Here is a 19,525-nt window from a genome sequence, read left to right as displayed (position 1 = left end):
TTTCTGCTTAATTTTGTTGCAGTCAGTTTGCATTTTGGGTTATTATGCAGCAGGAAATTAACAATAAATAACAAATTTGGTCTTTCCGTGCCGGTAATGATATTTTTATAAATCTTTGTAAGGCCGTTTTTTAAAGGATCAAGGTCTGTGCCCGTCTAATACCCCGGCGAGAGCGCGAGGAGGAAAACGCATCCCTCTCGGCAGATAACCTTGTGGAGCGCGCGGGGCTGACTCATCCCGCGCTCACATCCCGCCGGGCTCGCTTTAAACTAAACGCCTTCCTCTCTTTCTCAGGTGACCCCGGGACAATGGATGGTGATGAGAGCCAGGACATGTCCCAAGTCTCAGGTGAGGAGCTTCTGTGACTCCCTGTTGGGGGTTCCAGGAGGAGCGCTGCCCGGGGCCGGAGGTCACAGTCATGTTCGGGGGGGGGGGGGGGCAAGAGAGGATGCTGTGCAGAAGGGGAAACTGAGGCGGAGTTTGTGTCCGTGTTTCATGCTAACTCTTTGAGGCCATCCCAGCGGGAGAATCTGAGCAGAAACCCTTCAAGTTAAAATTGGTTTTACTGTTAAATCTGAGAGCCACTGGGAAGGATTTAACGTATGTCGGTGCTCTCGGGGGGCAGTGACTGATTGATCTCCTCTAGGCCCCAGACACACGCCAAGGGCCTTGTTTAAAAGGGAGGGAAAGGGGGGTGGGGAGAAAGCAGCTCGGAGAAGTTTGGGGCAGAATCTAGAACATGTGTTATGTGTGGAGGCCGCATTGCTCTCTTCCCCGCATGTTTCTTTCGGGCCACAGTGGGCGTAGCTCTTCTCACCCCAGGGCCCAGGAAGTGGAGCAGTAAGTGGCGGGAGGTGAGGCCTGAGGTTGGGTCCCAGGCTGTCCCGCGGGGCGACTCTAGCACAGCCGGCCCAGCTCCCAGGTCCGGAGGCGAGGGAGCCCCCCCCCGTCTGTGCTGTGCCTGGGGGGGGACAGCAAAGGCAGCCTCCAGGGCGTGTGCTGGTTTGTATTTCAGAGCCTCCCAGCTCACGTCAGCCCCGGTTGGCCCCTGTGGACAGTGGCCTCTCAGCGTCCTCTGGGCTTGGCTGACCTGCCCCCGCTGGCGCCCAGCTTTTCATTGGGTTCTGCCTCCTGGTCTACGTCGGGCCGGGTGATGGAACCAGGGCGGGGGCGTGGGGCTGCCCTGAGGCCTGTGTGCGGGAGAGGAGACGCGGGTCCCGCCCCCTGGAGACGGCCCGCTGCCCAGCACAGGGCTCCCCCTCTGCCAGCCCCTCCTGTCGCGGGCAGAGCCTGGACTTTACTCTGGGCTGCAGCCAACGCGCCAAGAGCTGGCTTTCCCATGGTGGCACCTGAGGTACAGCTGGTGGGAGGGACCGTTGGTCAAGCTTGGCCTCATCTCCGTAAACTGAAGTTCACAGGTACAGCGTCCAAGCAGGTGCCGGGGGCGCTGGTGCCGACACTCAAAGACCATGGTGCCTCGTGCCCTTGCTCACGCGGCTCTCAGCAATGAGGGGGCACAGACATGCCAGCCTGGAAGATGCCAGGTACATGCGGACGGGAGAGTGTGCAGCCCATGAACCCGTTCCTTCCTGTGACAGCAGGCCATGCACACACATGCACACTCACATACACACTCACGCACACACTCACACACTCACACACACATGCACACTCACACACTCACACATGCACACACACACACCCACTCACACATGCACACTCACACACACCCACTCACACACCCACTTACACATGCACACACACATGCACACTCACACACACATGCACACTCACACATGCACACTCACATGCACACTCACACATGCACACTCACATACACTCACACACTCATACACACTCACACACACCGAGGAAAATCCTAGAGGATGTGTATTAATTCCTGGCTTCCTCCTGGAAGACTGGTGACGGAAGGAAGGGCGGGTTATGGAAGAAACTCGGAAGACTCAGCTTCTCACCTCCCACCTTTCAGCATTATTTTATTTCCCTTAAGCACGTACTTTGTTTTGTAAACAGAACTGTCACAACAGCAGCCAAAACTATGTGAATGGACACAAGCAGCTCAGGCTCTCGAAGCCTCGGGTGGCTCAGCAGGGCTCTGGCTCCTGCTGGGAGGGGAAGGCTGAAGAGACCGAGATGCGGGGTCCTTCCCCCGGGAAGGGGCCCCCTCAGTGCTGTCCTGTGGCCGGGGGTGGTGACAGTGTCACAGACGAAGGAGGTTAAAAGTCCCAAAGGAGAGAAGAGAGCCTCCCGTTGCTCCTGCTCCTGTGCCTCCCTCCCCGCCTCCCCGTGGGTTTACAGGGTGGACGATGCATCTGCAGAGGGGACCCCTGCGACCCCTCGGGTCCCTGGGCCCGGTTGGGACCCGGCCTGGGCGGCATCTCCACAGTGATTTGTATGCGGAGCAGCTGGTCAGCATTCTGATCTAAGCTTGGTAACAAAAATTGCAAAAGCCTCTGTTTCTCCTCATATTTCTCTTGCCCTTCACATTATATTCACCACCCCCTGGTCCTGGGCTCGGCCGTCAGAAGGGGAGGGTCTCTGGGGTGGGAACCTCACGACACGAGACCGCCGAAGGGAAGCGCTGGCCGGACGATGGGAGGTTCGGGCTGAGGCCTGGTGCGCACGGAGCAGTCATAAAGCGCTGACGACTCCGCTGGGCCGTGTCGAACCCGGAGCTCTCTGTGCCGCGACCGGAGCCTTTACAGTCAGCGTTTTCGCTCAAGATTCGAAAGGTGCTCCTTCTGCTTCCCGCTGCTTCTCCCGTTCAACCCAACGCCAGCAATTTCTCTTTATTTCTAAAACTGAGGGACGTGGCAGTTAGTCATGGAACAAGGGTGGACCCTGGGCCAGACAGGAGCGGACGTCCCGGATCTGAAATCGGAGGGAATGTGTTACAGAACCGCCTCCCTCCCCGTAAATTACTCAGTGTGATGTTCTGTCCACAGGAAAGGAAAAAAACAGATCTTTCTAAGTTGCACCCTATGAAATTGCCACTTTCATGGGTAAAACAATGTTTCTAAATAAGTGAAATCATGTTGCGCCTCCTAAGCTGTTGCAGCTCGAAGCCTGCTTTCCTGCTGTCCCGGCTGTCCCGGCGCACGCGTCTCCGTGTCCTCCTGCCAGCACCTTGGGGAGAGGGGCGCTCGGTGTGGCACATGCCTTATGTTTCTGCGGATGCAGTTTCCAAATAATCCCGTATTACGTAGCACGTTCGCACCCACACACGTCACTCTCATTTTATTCTCGCAGCAGCCCTGTGAGCTAGGCCAAGACCAGGGTTTTTCCCTCATTTTATTCCTGAAAGAGCCTTAAAGGGCTGACTTAGTCCCAGAATTGGTCCCACCGGCACCGTATCCCGAGCCGACGAACTTCTAGTCCCCGTGTGTCAGTATTTGGGGTGCGCTGACTTGATTTAATATCCTTGTATCTTTTATCATCTTCCCGTGGTTTTCCATTGTAAAGGGTTAATTGGGCAGATCTGTTTAAACTCCACACGTGGAGCTGTGTTTGCCCGTCACGAGGAGGGTTCCCGTGGAGGGGCTCGTGTCCGGCGTGGAGACCTCCCGCGGAGGACGCGCCCGGGGTCACAGCACAGGGCCCACGGGAGAGATCGACATCTCAGCGGTTGCTCCGCACACTCGGGGGCTTTTAGGCAAATCAGAGGACCTCTTAAAACTGTCGCTGAGGGAAGGCGGGTGAGGCTGAATTACAACAGGGCTCTCGCGGGTCACTCTCCTGCAGGCCTGGCTTGTTTGCGGGGGGCCCCACTCAGGCTGAGGCCGATGTTTTACCCACCCCCACCCCCCGTGCCCACACAGAGGGGCCTCCTATTGATCGGTCTGGCCCAGGGTATTTTAGAGTCGCCATCCCCACTGTTTTCATTTGTTCTCTCCCTCCCCCACGTAGAACACAGTGACCGTGTGAGCTGGAAAGTGGGGGCCCTGGGGAGCTGGCAGTCCATCCCCTGCTGGAGGTGACCGGTCATCCTCAATAAATTATAGTTTGTCTTGTTTGGTAATAAGCAGATCAGTTAAAATTTTAAAATTATTTTTAAATCATTTTTTATTTTTCAGTTACAGTTGGCTCACAATAGTGTATTAGTTTCAGGTGCACACCCCAGTGATTAGACATTATAAACCTTATTAAGTGATCATCCCAAAAAATCTCACACCCACCTGGCCCCTACCTAGTTATTAGGATATTATTGACTGTATTCCGTGTGCTGCGCTTGACACCCCCATGACTGCGCTGTAACTACCAATTTGTAATTCTCAATCCCGTCACCCCTTCACCCACCACCCCAACCCCCGCCCAACTGGCAACCAGCAGAAAGGTCAGTTACATTTTTTAAAAAGGCAGTCGGGAGTTACCTGGACATATGTGAGCATGGCTTCGGCAGAGAGCAGGGCGTCAGACTCCTGGGGATTCAGACTCTGGCAGTCATCAGGACCAGGTGAAAGGAATGCTCAACACGGGGCTGTGTGATAAAAAAATCTCTAAGTTCAAAACTAGAAGGATTTAAATTGCTGCTCGTGCACCACGCAGTGGGAGTGACACAGACGTTATACTAACGTGGAAGCGTGGTCACCGGCGTGGAAAACTGTTCGTGACAGTGGCTTAAAAAGACATGTATCACCCATATTATCTACGGTATATAAGTATGTGGGTGGGTGCACACACGCACACATATGCACACACGCACACACGCACACACATGCATGCACACATGTGCGCACACACATGCACACGGCTGCACACGCACACGCCCGTGGCTGTAGCCGCCGTCTCTGGCGCCACAGGTGGCCTGTGTATTTGGCCGCCCCCCTCCCCCCCCCCCCGCAGCCCAGGTGCAGGCCAGGCGCCCGGCTTCCCTGCTGGCTCCTCTCCCCAAGGCCACGTCCCCGGCGGTGGCCGCGTCCCCGGAAACTCATGCTCCGACCTCTCTCCCCAGGGAAGGAAAGCCCTCCCGTCAGTGACACTCCGGACGACGGCGACGAGCCCATGCCCGTCCCGGAAGACCTGTCCACCACGTCCGGAGGGCAGCAGACCTCGAAGAGCGACAGAGGCATGGGTGAGTCGCCCTGCTGCTGGCCCCGCGCCGCTCAGCCTGTTCCCATGAGCCCTCCTCTCCCTCTCCCCCCAGAGACAGCGAGGAGGCTGTGGGGTCGTTCCCTCTGCTGCCCTCAGCCACGCGGGAGACACAGGGCGCAGATCAGTAGGACGGGGCCTTTTTTAAAAATTTAGTTCAGTGATTAATTGTACAGACAGACAAGGACTGTGACTAAAGCCATTTGATGTAGATGGGCCAAGAAAAGACGTGTCCCTATGAATCTCTCCCCCCATTAGCAAAGGGCTCCTGTGGGCGAGAGAAGCATTCGGGGGCCTCCGCTCTGCTCACGCTTCATTCCGGGGGCTCTCGAAGCTGGCCCGCAGAGCAGGCTGGGCGACGGCCGACGCGTCTGTCGTTAAGATCGTCTCCCGTTAATCCCAGCGATGCTGGGCCATCCTGCACCGTGCAGAACAAGTAGGGTCGATTCGAGAGTCAAATCTAACTAAGCATAAGCCAGGGAGGTGCACGGGCTTGCCCAGGTGGCCCGCGAGAAGCCCGCCTTGTCCCGTCGGTCCAGTGCTTGGAGCAGCTGATGGGACGGGCCCTGTTCCCTGCACTTTCACATCAACACACGTGCTCTTAACTTACGCACGACCCAGAGAGGGGCTCAAGGACCGAGGGCCAGAGAAACTGTGTGGATGCCTAGCCACTAACCATCATGAGCCGAGCGCAGACGTCACGGTTAGGGCACTGGGGGTCATTACGGAGGAGCTGTCCCCAGAGTCCCCCGCAGCCTGTCGGTGTCACCAAGACATCCCTCAAGGAGCTGAGCCAGGCTAATTCCCGAGGGCTGGGGACAGCACACAGGTGACCAGCCACGTTAGAAAGGCCTCCACACGCTCTCAATGTACCACCCTGATGAACATGAGAGGGTTGGTGGTTCGCCCCCGGGGAGAGGCCACCCACCTCCTGGCAGGTGCCTCTGACTGTCCCCAGGCTGACTGTGTGCCCCAGGGGAGCTCTGAGCTGCAGGTAGTGCCCACACCAGCGCAGGGACAGCTGCGGGTAGGGGCCGGCCCGCCATCGCCTGAGACCTCCTGGGCGCCTGGCCACGTGTGACAGGATTCCCATCTTCTCCTTTCACGATAAAGTTCATAAAAAGTGAATCTCGGGGTTTAAATTTTAAAACACCTGAGAAGCCTCTGTTGGCTTGTGTGCAGCAGCTGGCGTGGGCCCCGGAACACTGTCGGGGAGCAAGGGCTCCCATGGGGGCTGGAGGCCCACGGGGGTCGGTCGGCCACGGCAGGGAAGCCACAAAGCGCAGACGCACAGGTGACACTCGGCCACTGGCGAGGGGACAGGTTTCAGGAGAGAAGGGAGCGAAAGGCCCAGCGAGCAAATCCGCCCTTGCCCGGCACCTGCGATTTGGGGTGGGGCTCTGTTAGCATGTGGGAGCTGATCACGTATTTGACGCGTAATGTGTCGCTGGAGGCGAGCTGAGTGTGTGGCGAGCTGGGAGACCGTGTAAAGGTGGGGAGTCAGCAAGTTCAGGGGGAGGGCTCCCGGGAGGAGCCCCAGAGCGTGGGAGCGGGCGGAGGGCAGGAAGGAGAGCGGCCGCCCTGCGCAGGGGCGGTGGGGCCCGAAGGGAGGCGCCTGTGGGGACAGGGCTGGACCTGCTGGGGGCCTGGCCGAGCCCAGGGGGCGCCGCAGGCTGAAGGCCGCGCCCAGGCCCCTCTCTGGTCACACCCCTCCGGGCCCGGGGTTCCTCGTTTTAAAGTGGCAACAGCCACAGACGCGTCCGCAGAATGGCTCGGGGTTAGGGAAAGACGTAACCGAGCTTCGCGGAGGACACAGAGCGTGAGGAGGGCAGGACCGGCCGGAACGGTGGCCGCTTATGCGGAGCGGGTCCCCCGTGGGTGGAAAGGGTGGAGGAGGCCGGGCGGCCTCGCCCGAGAGGAGGGAGGGAGAGCCGGCCGCGGGGGTAGCACCCGGATGGGAGAGGAGCGAATTGGTCTTAAAATGACCCGTGGAATCAGCAAACTGAAAACAGAGCGAGGCGAGAAGGACGGAATCACTTAGAGGGAGGCGGGGCCGAGAGAGCTGAGGTGCTGGCCACCCCGGGCTCAGCCGAAAGCCAGGGGCCCTCGCTGTTTCCGAGGAAATACCGGGAAACGGGGAGGGGCCGGCAGGTGGGAAAAGGTGGGAAAACACCCGGAAATATCAGCCCCCTGGGGTGTCTGTTTGATGACGAGACAGGGATACTTTTGAGAAGCTCCGAGCTCGAGACAAATCTAACCGCAGCCGGAACAGCTACAGTTACGGACAGATCGGTGAGAAAGCGCAGAAATCAGATGAGAGGGGCACTCGCGCTGACTCGCGGACCTTGGTTTCTCACCTCCTCGCTCCACCCGGTGTTGAGGGGACGCCCGTGGGACTGTGGAAGTACGTTCGCCTGGATTTAAAAAGCAAACAAACCAACCAGCAACCCACACGCCTGGAAAACAGGTGTCGGAGAAACGAGGCCAGGGCAGGCTGCGGCCGCCTGGGGCTCCGCTTTCTCCTGGGCCCGAGCAAGAGGCGAGAAGGAAGGAATTACTTAGAGGGAGGCGGGACCGAGAGAGGGCAGCTGGGGGGATGTAAGTTAGACTCAGAGAGCACCTCCGCGGACTCGGCCCTCGGCCCCCGGCAGAGGCGAGAGCTGCTCCTCTGAAGTGGTCTCTTTAAAAATGAGAGTCGCACCTCTCTGAAGTGGTTCTGTGCGAAACTGCGTCGCGCTGGGGGTGCACTCGGTGACCTCGAGGCGCCCCACACCCACTCAGTCAGCCCGGCAGGTGTGGGAGCGGGGGGGGGGGGGGCCTCGGATCCCGGCAAACGGCTCCTGACCAGGGCCTCTTAAGAGGGGCTCCCGTAGGGATGGTGTTGGGATGGGTGTGTGAAGAACAGATGGCCCGGGCCGGCCCGGCTCCGCGGTTAGCCCTTCGGCCTGTGCTCCGGGGGGGTGTGGGTTGGGCTCCCAGTCAAGGGCGCGGACCTGGTTCCATCCCAGGCCCCGGTTGGGGTGTGTTCAGGAGGCAACCAATCGATCTCTCTTCCCCCCCTCCCGCATCCCTTCCGCTCTCTCAAAAAATCAACAGAAATAATATCCTCGGGTGAGCATTTTGGAACAGATGAGTGTTTTGTATTAAAAAAAAAAAAAAAGAAGAAGACTTAGTGATGTTCTGCCTTTATCCAGCAACCCTGACCTTCCTTCCTTATAGCCTGGGCCGTTCCCATTCCTGCCTTGCCCCCCCTTGCTGCGTGGGTTCCAAGTCCTAACACTGAGCAAGGACCCTGGAGCCCTGGAGCTGTGGGTAACACCCCCGCCCCGGAGGTGTGTGTCCCCCTCAGAGAGGAGGGGCTGGGGCAGGGGCAGCCCCCCCACGAGTCCAGGAGGCTGGGGCAGAGGGGAGGGGGTCCGGCAGAGATAAGGGGGACCCGAAGCAGGACACCCGCCGAGCTGGCCGCGCTGGGAAGGAGCAGCAGATACGCTGAGCATTTAAGAGTCGAAATGCAGGGGAGCCCCAGGGCTGAAGCCCCAGGAAGCTGAGGGGCTGGCCGGGGAGGACCCCCCTGAGCACAGGGGCGGCTGAGGCAGAGGGAGAGGCCGGAGCCAGAGGCCCAGGGGCCGGGAGGGCTGGACTGAGGCTCAGCAAACGGCGTGGCTACCTGGGCAGATGACGGGGACCTCGGACCTCGGGCAGCAGCCGCTCACGTAGAGGCCACTGTGAGGGTGGGCAAGGGCGTGAACCGGGCGCGAGGGCCGGCGGGTTTGCGCCCAGAATGCGCGGCGTTCGCCTCTGCTCGCCGGGTGCCCCTCCCCACGCTGCGCAGCAGCGGCCCGCGTCAGGACCTCGTCACCGCAGCCTCTGTCTGGAGCAGGGGGCTCTCTCGAGGCCAAATTAACTCACCTGGGTCCTTCCCTTCAAGGAGCTGGACCAGGGTTCGATTCCCCCTGGCAAGGATGGAAATAAGAAAGAAAAGTAGGGGGGAAATCTTTATTTCCCCCCCTCCCCTTGGAATCCGGAAAAATGCTTAAGTGTGGAAAAGCACATTTTCTGTTCCCATCCATTCCCTGCAAGTAAAAATCCCCCACTCCACCCGGCCTGAGGGCCACAGGGGGACTGTGAGGGGTTCCTGTGTTGCTACTGGCTATTCAGTGTCAAATCTCACCCTCTTTGTAAAGTTTCCTGCAGGATACAGAGACCTCCCTGAGGGTGGAGGCGAGGCCACAGCCCCTCCTCCCGCCGGCCCCCCGCACAGCCGGGGGGGGGGGTACAGGCGGGTTTTCACAGTGGAAGGAGAAGCTACTGGGCTTCGATAGGCTGGAGATGGGGCAGTGGCGTTAGAATACGGATGCTGAGCTGCTTATCTCATCAGCAGTTGGAGGAAGTTGCTCTATCTGTGCAGTGCATCACCTCTGAGCTGATAACCCAGCGAGGACGTTTATCTGGCAGCATCTGAGGGAGGTGCAGCAGCTCAGCACGTGCAGCCAGGAGGCACTAAGAGCCTCCCGGGGCAGAGCCCTGCCTGCTGGACCCCAGGGGTCAGGCCCAGCTCCGAGAGCCGCCAGCCCAGAGCACTGCCCGCTGCACCTCAGGGGCGGCCCTGGCATGCAGTTCCTTATTCTCTTCTGAGAGATGACTGTAAATTTACCCCCTGGCTGCTGCTCGCCTCCCTACTTTAGGGCTTATTCCTCTTCGTAACTGAAGGATTTGGGGATGGTTCGGGCAGGGCACCGTTTAAAAAGCCTGGTTTCCATCCTGCGGCAGTCTGTCTCTGTGGGAACACCTGGTGCAGACAGCAGGTGTCGTCACCAAGACGTAGCCCCACCAGGTGCCTCCAGTCGGAGAGACTCTCGTTTTCCTGAAGTTCCAAAAAACACAAGACCCAGCATTCAGAAAAATCCTGGTGCTTACCTATAAGTTTCTCAGTTTTTGGAAACAGGCTGTGATGTAACAGGCTCCTTGCTTCCATTTAGAAGTAAATGTTAGGGTTCGCGTTACCTCCCTTCAAAGGTCAGTGGGAAATATTCGAAAGTCATGATCTTCACAGAGCATCAGGACATGCTGGGCAATAACATTACATCAGTGATCGTGTGAGCGTCAGGGACCCGGCGGGATATGTGCATGGAATAATCTAGAAGAGAAGGCAAGGAAGGAGGTGGAGGATGAGGGGTTTCATTCAGGGAAAATGTCCAGAAAGAAATACGATGGAGAAGACGCTGGGAAAAGGAAGGAGTAAATGAATGAGTGAGTGAGTAGATCAGTGAGTGAGTGGATGAGTGAGTGGATGAGTGAGTGAATGAGTGAGTAGATAAGTGAGTGAGTGAGTGAGTGAGTGAGTGAGTGAGTGAGTAGATGAGTGAGTGAGTGAGTAGATGAGTGAGTGAGTGAGTAGATGAGTGAGTGAGTAGATAAGTGAGTGAGTGAGTAGATGAGTGAGTGAGTGAGTAGATGAGTGAGTGGATGAGTGAGTGAGTAGATGAGTGAGTGAATGAGTGAGTGAGTGGATGAGTGAGTGAGTGAGTGAGTGAGTGAGTGAGTGAATGAGTGAGTGAGTGAATGAGTGAATGAGTGAGTGAGTGAATGAGTGAGTGAGTGAGTGAGTGAGTGAATGAGTGGATGAGTGAATGAGTGAGTGAGTGGATGAGTGAATGAGTGAGTGAGTGAGTGGATGAGTGAATGAGTGAGTGAGTGAGTGGATGAGTGAATGAGTGAGTGAGTGAGTGGATGAGTGAATGAGTGAGTGAGTGAGTGGATGAGTGAATGAGTGAGTGAGTGAGTGAATGAGTGAATGAGTGGATGAATGAGTGAATGAGTGAGTGAGTGAGTGAATGAGTGGATGAGTGAATGAGTGAGTGAGTGAGTGGATGAGTGAATGAGTGAGTGAGTGAGTGAGTGGATGAGTGAATGAGTGAGTGGCTGAATGAGTGAGTGAATGAATGAGTGAGTGAGTGAGTGAGTGGATGAGTGAATGAGTGAGTGGCTGAATGAGTGAGTGAGTGAGTGAGTGGCTGAATGAGTGAGTGAATGAATGAGTGAGTGAATGAATGTGATGGTGGTCCTCCCTCCTTTCTCAGGTGGAGACTGTAGTGCTGTAGAGAGAACTTCAGGTTGAAGGGAAGGGATTTAAGGTTCATCACGCAGATTAATTTAGGTCAGTGTTTCTCTGTGGGCACAGGTGGTATTGGGGGCAGAGACTATTCTACCCCTGGTGGGATATTTAAGTACCCATGTCATACCTCTCCCTGGTCATCATGACTCCCTAAATGTCCCACATATTTCTCAGCTGAGACCCCAATGGAAGCCCCACCATTTCACTTCAGCACCTCATCAGTTACACGGTTCAGTGCCTCTCAGTCACAGGAGCTTTGCACATGAAGGGGGCCATTTGTCGCTGATTATTTAAAATTATTTTAAATATAGACAGTATGGTCCAAATCCTGACATATGAATCATATCTGTAGAAAAACTGGACCAGAAAAGTGTGTCAGAACTCACTCCTGGCCTTTCTGACCATACTTCCAGTTTTGACTTCCTGCCTCCAAGGCACTAACTGAAAAGCTGTTTATTTTTACAAACAGAAACCAGTGTTCGTCTCATCTTCATTTTATTCCGACAACTTACACTTAGGATCACCTGGTGCCCAACTGGTTTATGGAGGGAAACACAGACTCTTGTCCCCCAGAGTAGAGAGAGAAGCAGTCTGGTCCCAGTTTTCTCCTCTTCTCTGTTCCATCTGTGTTCAAAGCGTTCGCTGTGTGTCTAAAACAACCAACCGACATTTCGTTAACTTTCCTTCTACATGGGGTTTCAGAAAGAAATGGAAAAAAAAAAAAAAAAAAGGCTTTGAGCTGTGGTTGCCAGTTGCCACCTGTCCTATCTGGTTAGGACATTTTCTGATTTGGGAAGTGTAAATATAACCCAGAAAGAAAGAAAAAAAAAGCTTCCCCTCCTTTTATGCAAAAGCAGAAAGGTTGAGGCACAGCAGAGCCTTACCAGGGCCCCGCAGTTTCCACAGAACCAGTCCCATTTGGTGGAAACAGGGCCCTGGGGAGCTGGCCCCCCAGGAAGCTGCTGCCGGCTCCCACAGCCCCAGCCTGCGTACTTGAGACCAGGACTGTGCCCTCCAGATAAGCCCAGCAGAAACTACAGCATTACTCATTCACTCATTACTGCAGCTGGGCCTAGGCTCTAAACCCTTTGCCTGTTAGGATTTGGGGAATAGCAGAAGCTCATAGGGAGCTCAGAAAGTGCATCCAATTTGGTGGCAGGCTGGATCCAAGGGGAACTAGGGACCATGACAGATCCAGAGAAGCTGTGGGGCTCTGGTTCAGCTGTTGGCAGCTCAAAGCAACCGTGGGTGGAAGAATTTACACCACAGAAATTGGCAAATGCTATAATGAGAGCTTTTTGTTTTGCTCTATGAGAGCTGGTTTACCTAGAGTTTCGGTGTCTGGGCAGCTACTGTGCAGAGCAGGAGTTACTGTTTGGGGAGTGGGTCTTCTGGGAGAGGGAGCCTGTTGGGAAGCCCCTTGGAATAAGGCATAAATGTAGGTTGTCCAACAAGGACTGATAAAAATGATTCTTGGCTGTTGCTGTCACACACTGGAATTAAGGCCAACTAGACTGTTTGTAAATAGAAGACTTCTCTAGCAGTTGTTTTGTCGCTGGGAGAGTTTGATCAGAAGAGGATTCTGTGTCGTATGATTATTACTGTTGCTGTTATTGTGGTTTGAAGACCTTTAACAGGCAAAGCAAGACTTGTCTGTGTTCCGTTACTATGTTATTAAGTTGCAATGGTTTTCCCAGGAAAGCGTTCACCCCCTGACCTCCTTCACAATTTGGGATTGATCTTGGTGTTCTCGAAACAGTCTGAATTCCTTGGATTAAATGCAGCCCCGGGGGGTGTGTACAGGTCTGGGGGTGACCTCTTCCATCACCTCCATGTACACAGTGGCTTCGTTAGGACACTCTCTCAGCGGAAGCTTAGCCATGTGCAGGTGGCCGGGGGACTGTCAAACGCTGGTGACTGTTGAGGACGGGGGGGTTTTCCACATTCCCTGCCTGGGCACCTGACACTTGCAGCTACTGGATTAACTGAACTGCTGTTTCTGCCCTACTTTCAGGACTCAGCTCAGCTGCAGGGCCCTTGTCTCTGCCAGGCTGCCTGCCAGGAGGGAACTGCCCCTACAGGGGATGTGGCTGCAGGGTGTCGGTTCCCACTGAAGCCCCCCGGGCATGATTCCTGCAAAGCCTGGGCTGTTTTGTGTTTTCACTGCCCACCAGGGTGACGGAGGCCTCAAACCTAGGTCCCGGCTGCCGTTACAGTGCCTGGCAAAAGCCCCCATTCCCTTTTTCAGAATGAAGGACTGTCACATTAAAGGTGAAATCCTGCTAAAATGAGAAAAGGACTTTTATTAGAGCCCTGCAGGCACCTATGTGATTATTTTTATTATTATTATTCTTGGATTCCAGTAGAATTTTGCTGCTTTTGAAATTTCTCTGTGCTCTCCAGTTGAACACGATAGCAGTAAAAATATGATTGTGCCAGAGCCCCGAGCACTCTGCTGGCCTCCGTTCCCAGCGTAATGTTAGATAATGACAATTAACTGTCATCTGGTGAGCGGCCGCTTACTGAATCCTGGCGTCACAGTTTCAGAGGTCTTTGGTGAACTCTGTGCTCAGTGCAGAATGCTGTGGGTTTAATCCTGAGATGGTAACAGTTATTGTTTCCTTCTAAACACTGCCTTCACTCGAGATTTTAAAGTCATGCTGTTATTTCTCACTCCCCGTCTCAGTACTGATTTTTAAGTTTGACTTTGTAGCTGAGGGTGTTGAAAATTCTGTTAGGGGCCTTGCTTTGCTTTTCCTGTTTCCACAACTATTTTTTGTGACTGACAGGACGTCTCCCGACACTCACCTAAAAGGCAGCCTGCCCTGTGCCTGCACAAGCACACACACATGCATGAGCACACACACACGCATGAGCACACGCACACGCACACGCACCCCGTCTCGGTGAGGTCTGGGGTCTGGCCCAGCCCGGCCTGGGCAGGCAGCCCTCGGGAGACACGGCCGCCTGAACAGTCCCCGTTTGGGACAGAGGCTTCACAGATGAGTGATAACCAGCATTTCCGGGGCGTATTTGTGAAATATGGGAACCAAGTGCTCTAGGGCAGCTCAGTGCCATGAAAGCAAAACGGGACCCGCATAGGTCATTCTCAGTCTTCAAGTAGCCACATTAAAACAGGAAAATGGCACAGAAAAATAATTTTAATATATTTTATTTAACTCATTTATACAGGCACTCAGTGTGAACAATCAGGGAGCATGTTAGTCTTTTTTTGTGCTGAGAAACTAGGAACTGTTTTATGCTCACAGCACATCTGGGTTCGGACTGACTCAGAAGCCACCTATGGGCAGGGCTACCTGTGGGCAGAGGTATCTGTGGGCGGGGCTACCTGTGGGCGGGGCTACCTGTGGGCGGGGCTACCTGTGGGCAGGGCTACCTGTGGGCAGAGGTACCTGTGGGCGGGGCTACCTGTGGGCAGGGCTACCTGTGGGCAGAGGTACCTGTGGGCAGGGCTACCTGTGGGCAGAGGTACCTGTGGGCAGAGGTACCTGTGGGCGGGGCTACCTGTGGGCGGGGCTACCTGTGGGGTCACATCCAGGGCCATGTGGAAGAGTGTGTCATTATATTATAGGAAACCTTTTAGATTAATCCTTGCTGGAATTTAGCTCAGAACTAGTCATTTATCAAGTCGCTGAAGTGGTTTTTAAGTCAGTTTTCTCTTCAAATCCTTTCTCAGTCATCATCATGAATGACTATGAACGTTTGCTTTTGGCTGTCCCATTTTGGGGCCACATTTGATTTAGAGAAAATGGGGGTCCAGTCCCATTTTCACATCATTTGGGTTTATTTCCTGTAGCCCTGTTTTACCTCTAGGTCTTGGAAGCATTTGATTAAGTACAAAGTAGTGAGGATGGTCAGCACCTAAACCCATAAAACAACCTTTTTCCGAAGCACAGGAGTGAGTTAGATACAGGAAGGCACTGTACTCGGTCTCAGTTTTCGGCCATTCACTCGACGCTCACACCCTCTCTGTGGTCACGTTCGGGGCGAGGAATCCCTTTGAATTTTTGAAACAAGGCGGTTGCTCTGTAGACACAAAGCCCATTGGAGCAGAACACGGGGAGGGCGGGGCTGAGGGGACCAGCCTCCTGGGGACGCTGCAAAGCGAGAAGGGGTTTGCAGGAATGTGCGCGGGGAACAGAGCTTCCCGGGGTCTCCCTGAGCTGAGTGGGCGGCATGGCAGGTGGCCAAGGCGGGCTCTTTGTACTTTTTAGGGGGAGAGGGAAGCAGAGTGAGGGGCACCGCCTGTGCTTCCCCTCAACCCCGCGTCCTTACAGCCCTGGACCCCAGACTGTGTGCAGCCCCCCAAAGCCGCCCTGGGGGAGGGACACGTCCTGGGCAAGGAGGCCTGGTGCTGAGGGCCAGTGCTCCTGCGTTTAGGGAGACGGTGTGCACCCACGTGGCCGCTGTTCCTGAGCAGCCGCAGCCCACGGCCACACAGCAGCCTGTGGCTTTGACTCTGCTGCTGTTGTCTTAGGATTTTTTCTTCTCTCTGCCTCTCTCTCCGCCTCTCCCTCTCCCTTCCCTCCTCCCTGCCTGTGTTTCTTGCGCCCTTGCTTTTAAAACTGATCTCAGATACAGCTCCATCAGGACTCTAGTCCCTGGCCAGGCCGGGCGTGGCTCAGCGGTTGAGCATCGACCTAGGATCCAGGCGATCAGGGTTCGATTCCCGGTCAGGGCACATGCCCGGGTTGCGGGCTCGATCCCCAGCAGGGGGCGTGCAGGAGGCGGCCGATCAATGACTCTCATCATTGATGTTTCTCTCTCTCTCTCTCTCTCTCTCCCTCTCCTTTCTTCTTGCTGAAATCAGTAAAGATATATTAAAAAAAAAAAAAAAAAAGACTCTAGTCCCTGGCCCGGGAATAAAGCACTTGAGAAGGCAGAAAGAAAAGGCTCCCCCAGCGCCTCAGGCACTGCCCACCTGTGGGGCAGGTCGCCTAAAGTGGCAGTGCAGGTGCCGTAATGAGAAGAGCCAGAGCCCCGCAAATCTCAAGGCCGCTAGCTTAGCTCTTGCTTTCCGCTTGTTTCAAGGATTAGACAGGCTGGCCGGTGCGGGAGCTGTGGGCGAGAGCTGCTTCCCGCACAGAGCTGCCCCTGGAGGAAAGGCTGCTGGCTGTCGCGTGAGGGCCGGTGGTCCGCGTCTCACCTTGACATTCTCTGTGATCTAGGAGAGGTACTTTACGACTTCCAGGCTATTTACCTGAGCTCACCTTAGTGCACTTGGAGGCCTCCCGCTCCCGGGGACCAGACAGAGCGGAGCCCTGCGATGCCCACGCCAGCGTTTGGACGCCCGGGCTCTCGGGCCCGTACTTACAGCCAGACTGCGGCACCCTGCGGGCGGGCCCCTCTCTTCACGGTCTTCTTGTGACCCGGGCGGTGCAAACAGATCGTCTCTGGAGGGAGCAGAAAGTCAGGAAGCCACATCCCACCCATGGGATGAAAGTAATGAAAACGAAAGGGCAGGGAGCGGCCCTTAAACCTGTCACCTGGGCATTTCAGTCAGATGCAGACAGAATAAGGGAAATGGACATTTTCAGTTTTGCTGCACAGCTGGAACTGGCTCCGCAGCCTGGAGCCCCCGCAGGTCGCCCCCTCTGGCCTTCTCCCGACCCTACGGGGACACGTGATCCCAATTAACGGCACCCGGGGATCTCAGAAATGACTCGTGTGCCCTGCGCAGACTCCCCTTGTGCAGATGTCCACAGGTATATATTAGGGTTTTTTATCCCGTTCAGCCTCGAAAACGGAGGAGACATCTGAATGCTTGTTGACGTGGATTTCAGGCCATGTCTTCACGGCGCAGTCACTGCGTCCCGCACCAGCGACTGGGCTGGACGCCCGGGGGTCAAAGCTGGTGGACACCCGCTCGGATCCCCACCCCGGGCTCCCGGGCTCGCTGTCTACGGCACGTGAGGCAGGAAGCAGGGCGCGGGAGCCTGTCTGTGAACCAGGCCTAAGGTCAAGGCCAGGCTCTTGAAACCATTGGAAACTATGTAGCAAGTTCCTTAAAAAGAGCGAACCTCGCAGCTCCCGTCCAAGCAGGAGCAGGAAACTACGCCGTGGCCCTGGCTGGTGTGCTCAGTGGCTGGAGCGCCGGCCGGCGCCTCGGGCGGACTTGCAGGTCTGATTCCTGGTCAAGGGCAGTGACCCGTTTCAGGGTCAGCCCCGGTCTGGGCGGGGCGGGGCGGGGGCGGGAGGCAACCAGTGGATGAGTCTCTCTCACATCCATGTTCCTCTCTCTCCCGCCCTCCCACCCTCCCTTCCACTCTCTAAAATTCAATGGGAAAGTAATGGGATTAACCAAACAACACAATTGTGGTAAAATACATAGACCTCAAAATTTGCCTTTTAACCATTAAAAAAAAAAAAAAAAAGATCCACAGAGAACTGAGGGAGCCGGGCACGGAGGGAGAGACATTTTACTCGAATCTAAGTACGAAGCGTGTTCTTATGTATTAAGAATGGAGAAAACCCCACGGTTTCCCCGCGATGTCCCAGGGGCGTTTCCGGGAGAATTCCCACGTCAGAGCAGCGTCTCTGTCGATTTCCTGTCCGCGGGCTGTGCTTTCCAGATTGTTAATTCAGAAATGGGGAAAGGAGTTCATTTTCCCAGTTTGTCGGAGGTTCAGGCTCTGCCACAGGCAGTGAGTGGCCTGACTCTCGGGAGCCGCGGGGAGAGCCCGGGAGCCCTGGGCGAGAAGGGAAAGATCGCGGGCGCGGGGTCTCCGGCGCTGCCCCCGGGGTGGCCCTCCGCGGAGGCCTCGCCTCGGGAGGAGAGGGAAGGAGGGAGACGCTCACCGAGAAACGGCTGTTTGGGACGGGTTCTTCTAGGCGAGACGCCCCTGGGGGGCGCAGCTTCCCCCTGATGGTGGCACCAAGATCAGAACTAGAGTGTGGTGGCTGTGACACCGTGGACCTCAGAGGTGGCGGACGCCGGGCGCGTTCTGTGTCAGGGATGAACAAATGGGACCACCGGCCAGGCGTGGGCCCAGGCGGGCAGCGTTTCTGAAGGTTGACATGGGAAAAGGCAAACACAGCAGAACTCGAGCGGTCAGTGCAAAGCAGGCTCAGTAAGCGAGATGTCAGCCCTGGCCGGCGCGGCCCGGTGGTTAGCGCGCCGGCCCGTGGACCGAAGGCTCTCGGGTTCAGTTTCCGGTCAAGGGCCCCCAGCCCCGGTTAGGGCATGTGTGGGAGGCCACCCTTCAACCTGTCTCTCTCCCATCAATGTTTCTCTCTGTCTCTCTCTCTTCCAGTCTCTGAAAAGCAATGGGAAAAATATCCTCAGGGGAGAATTAATTAAAAAAAAAATAAGTGAGTGTTGTTTTTGCACATGCCCGTTTGCTAAGGTGCGCGGGGCCAGGAGCGACAACGCTGGAACCCTGCCCTGGATTCACTGGGATCGCCTGCCAGGCGGAGGCGCTGGCGGCCCCGGCCCTGGCCCCTCGGTGCGCCTGGCGCGGTCCCCCGGGAGCAGTGCCCTGCCTGCCTCACAGGCGAGGACGCTCCCGGCTGTGTCTGCGCTGCCGGCTGCCCAGAAACGCCAGTCGGTACTTGGAGTTCTCCAGCCTCCTCCTTGGCTCCGCGGTTGGTTATAAAATGAACAAGGTTAATTAACTGATTGATCTTCAATCTCAACCTGTGTGAGCCCCGCTTTCCCGGTGCCCAGTCTTCTGATTTAGACTCTTAGCTGTTCCGTTTCTTACTCTAGGCCTGTGTGTGACCTGTTACCATCCACAGAGCTGGCATTAGCCGGGTGACCTTGGAAGACACTGGCAGGGACTTTCCAGTGGCCTTAGGGGCTGGTGGGAACGGGCTCGCAGTGCCTACTACGCATTCTGGAGTCCTGCGTGCAGTACTTGTTGGGCACACAGTGGGACAGAGGCCTCCCTAGGCACCCACAGGCCTCCCCACGGGGCCGGGACACACAGATGCCTCAGTGGGAGTATGAAACCCACAGCAAAGGCCGGGATCGAAGTCAGTTCCGATAAAACAGGCGTGGGCTGTTTTGAAGACATGACATTTGGGGGGGTATCCCCAAGAATATAGGGTGTCCCCAAAAAATCTGTACTGTAACAGCTGATAGCTCAATTTAAAAAATGAAATGTATTTTAATAGACATTGCCTCTATAATTATTCAAAGTGTATATGTTTGTGTATACGTTTTTGGGGGAACACCCTATATTCTGTCCCCTCAAGAAGGGTAGGATTTTAAGAGACTGACAGGAGGAAAGGGTCACGTTGGGGGGCAAAATCCTGGGCCCGGGGAGCGCCGTGGTGGCT

General features: G+C 55.8%; 1 protein-coding gene across 14 annotated transcripts in view; it reads left to right on the top strand.

The window, feature by feature from the left end:
• Window positions 1-308: 308 nt before the first annotated feature.
• Window positions 309-19,525, top strand: part of IKZF1 (IKAROS family zinc finger 1) — a 57,351-nt gene continuing 38,134 nt past the window's right edge. For all 14 annotated transcript variants that reach the window (XM_016198331.2, XM_016198330.2, XM_016198328.2 and 11 more), the window contains exons 1-2: window positions 309-348; window positions 4,973-5,092. In XM_016198331.2, coding sequence (XP_016053817.1) covers window positions 309-348; window positions 4,973-5,092 — 160 coding nt within the window. The remainder of the gene's footprint in view (window positions 349-4,972; window positions 5,093-19,525) is intronic.

This window comes from Miniopterus natalensis, chromosome 10, assembly GCF_054644295.1.
Source record: "Miniopterus natalensis isolate mMinNat1 chromosome 10, mMinNat1.hap1, whole genome shotgun sequence".
Taxonomy (NCBI): domain Eukaryota; kingdom Metazoa; phylum Chordata; class Mammalia; order Chiroptera; family Miniopteridae; genus Miniopterus; species Miniopterus natalensis.
The sequence above is the reverse complement of the archived record's forward strand: the minus strand, read 5'-3'. Positions and strand labels throughout refer to the sequence as shown.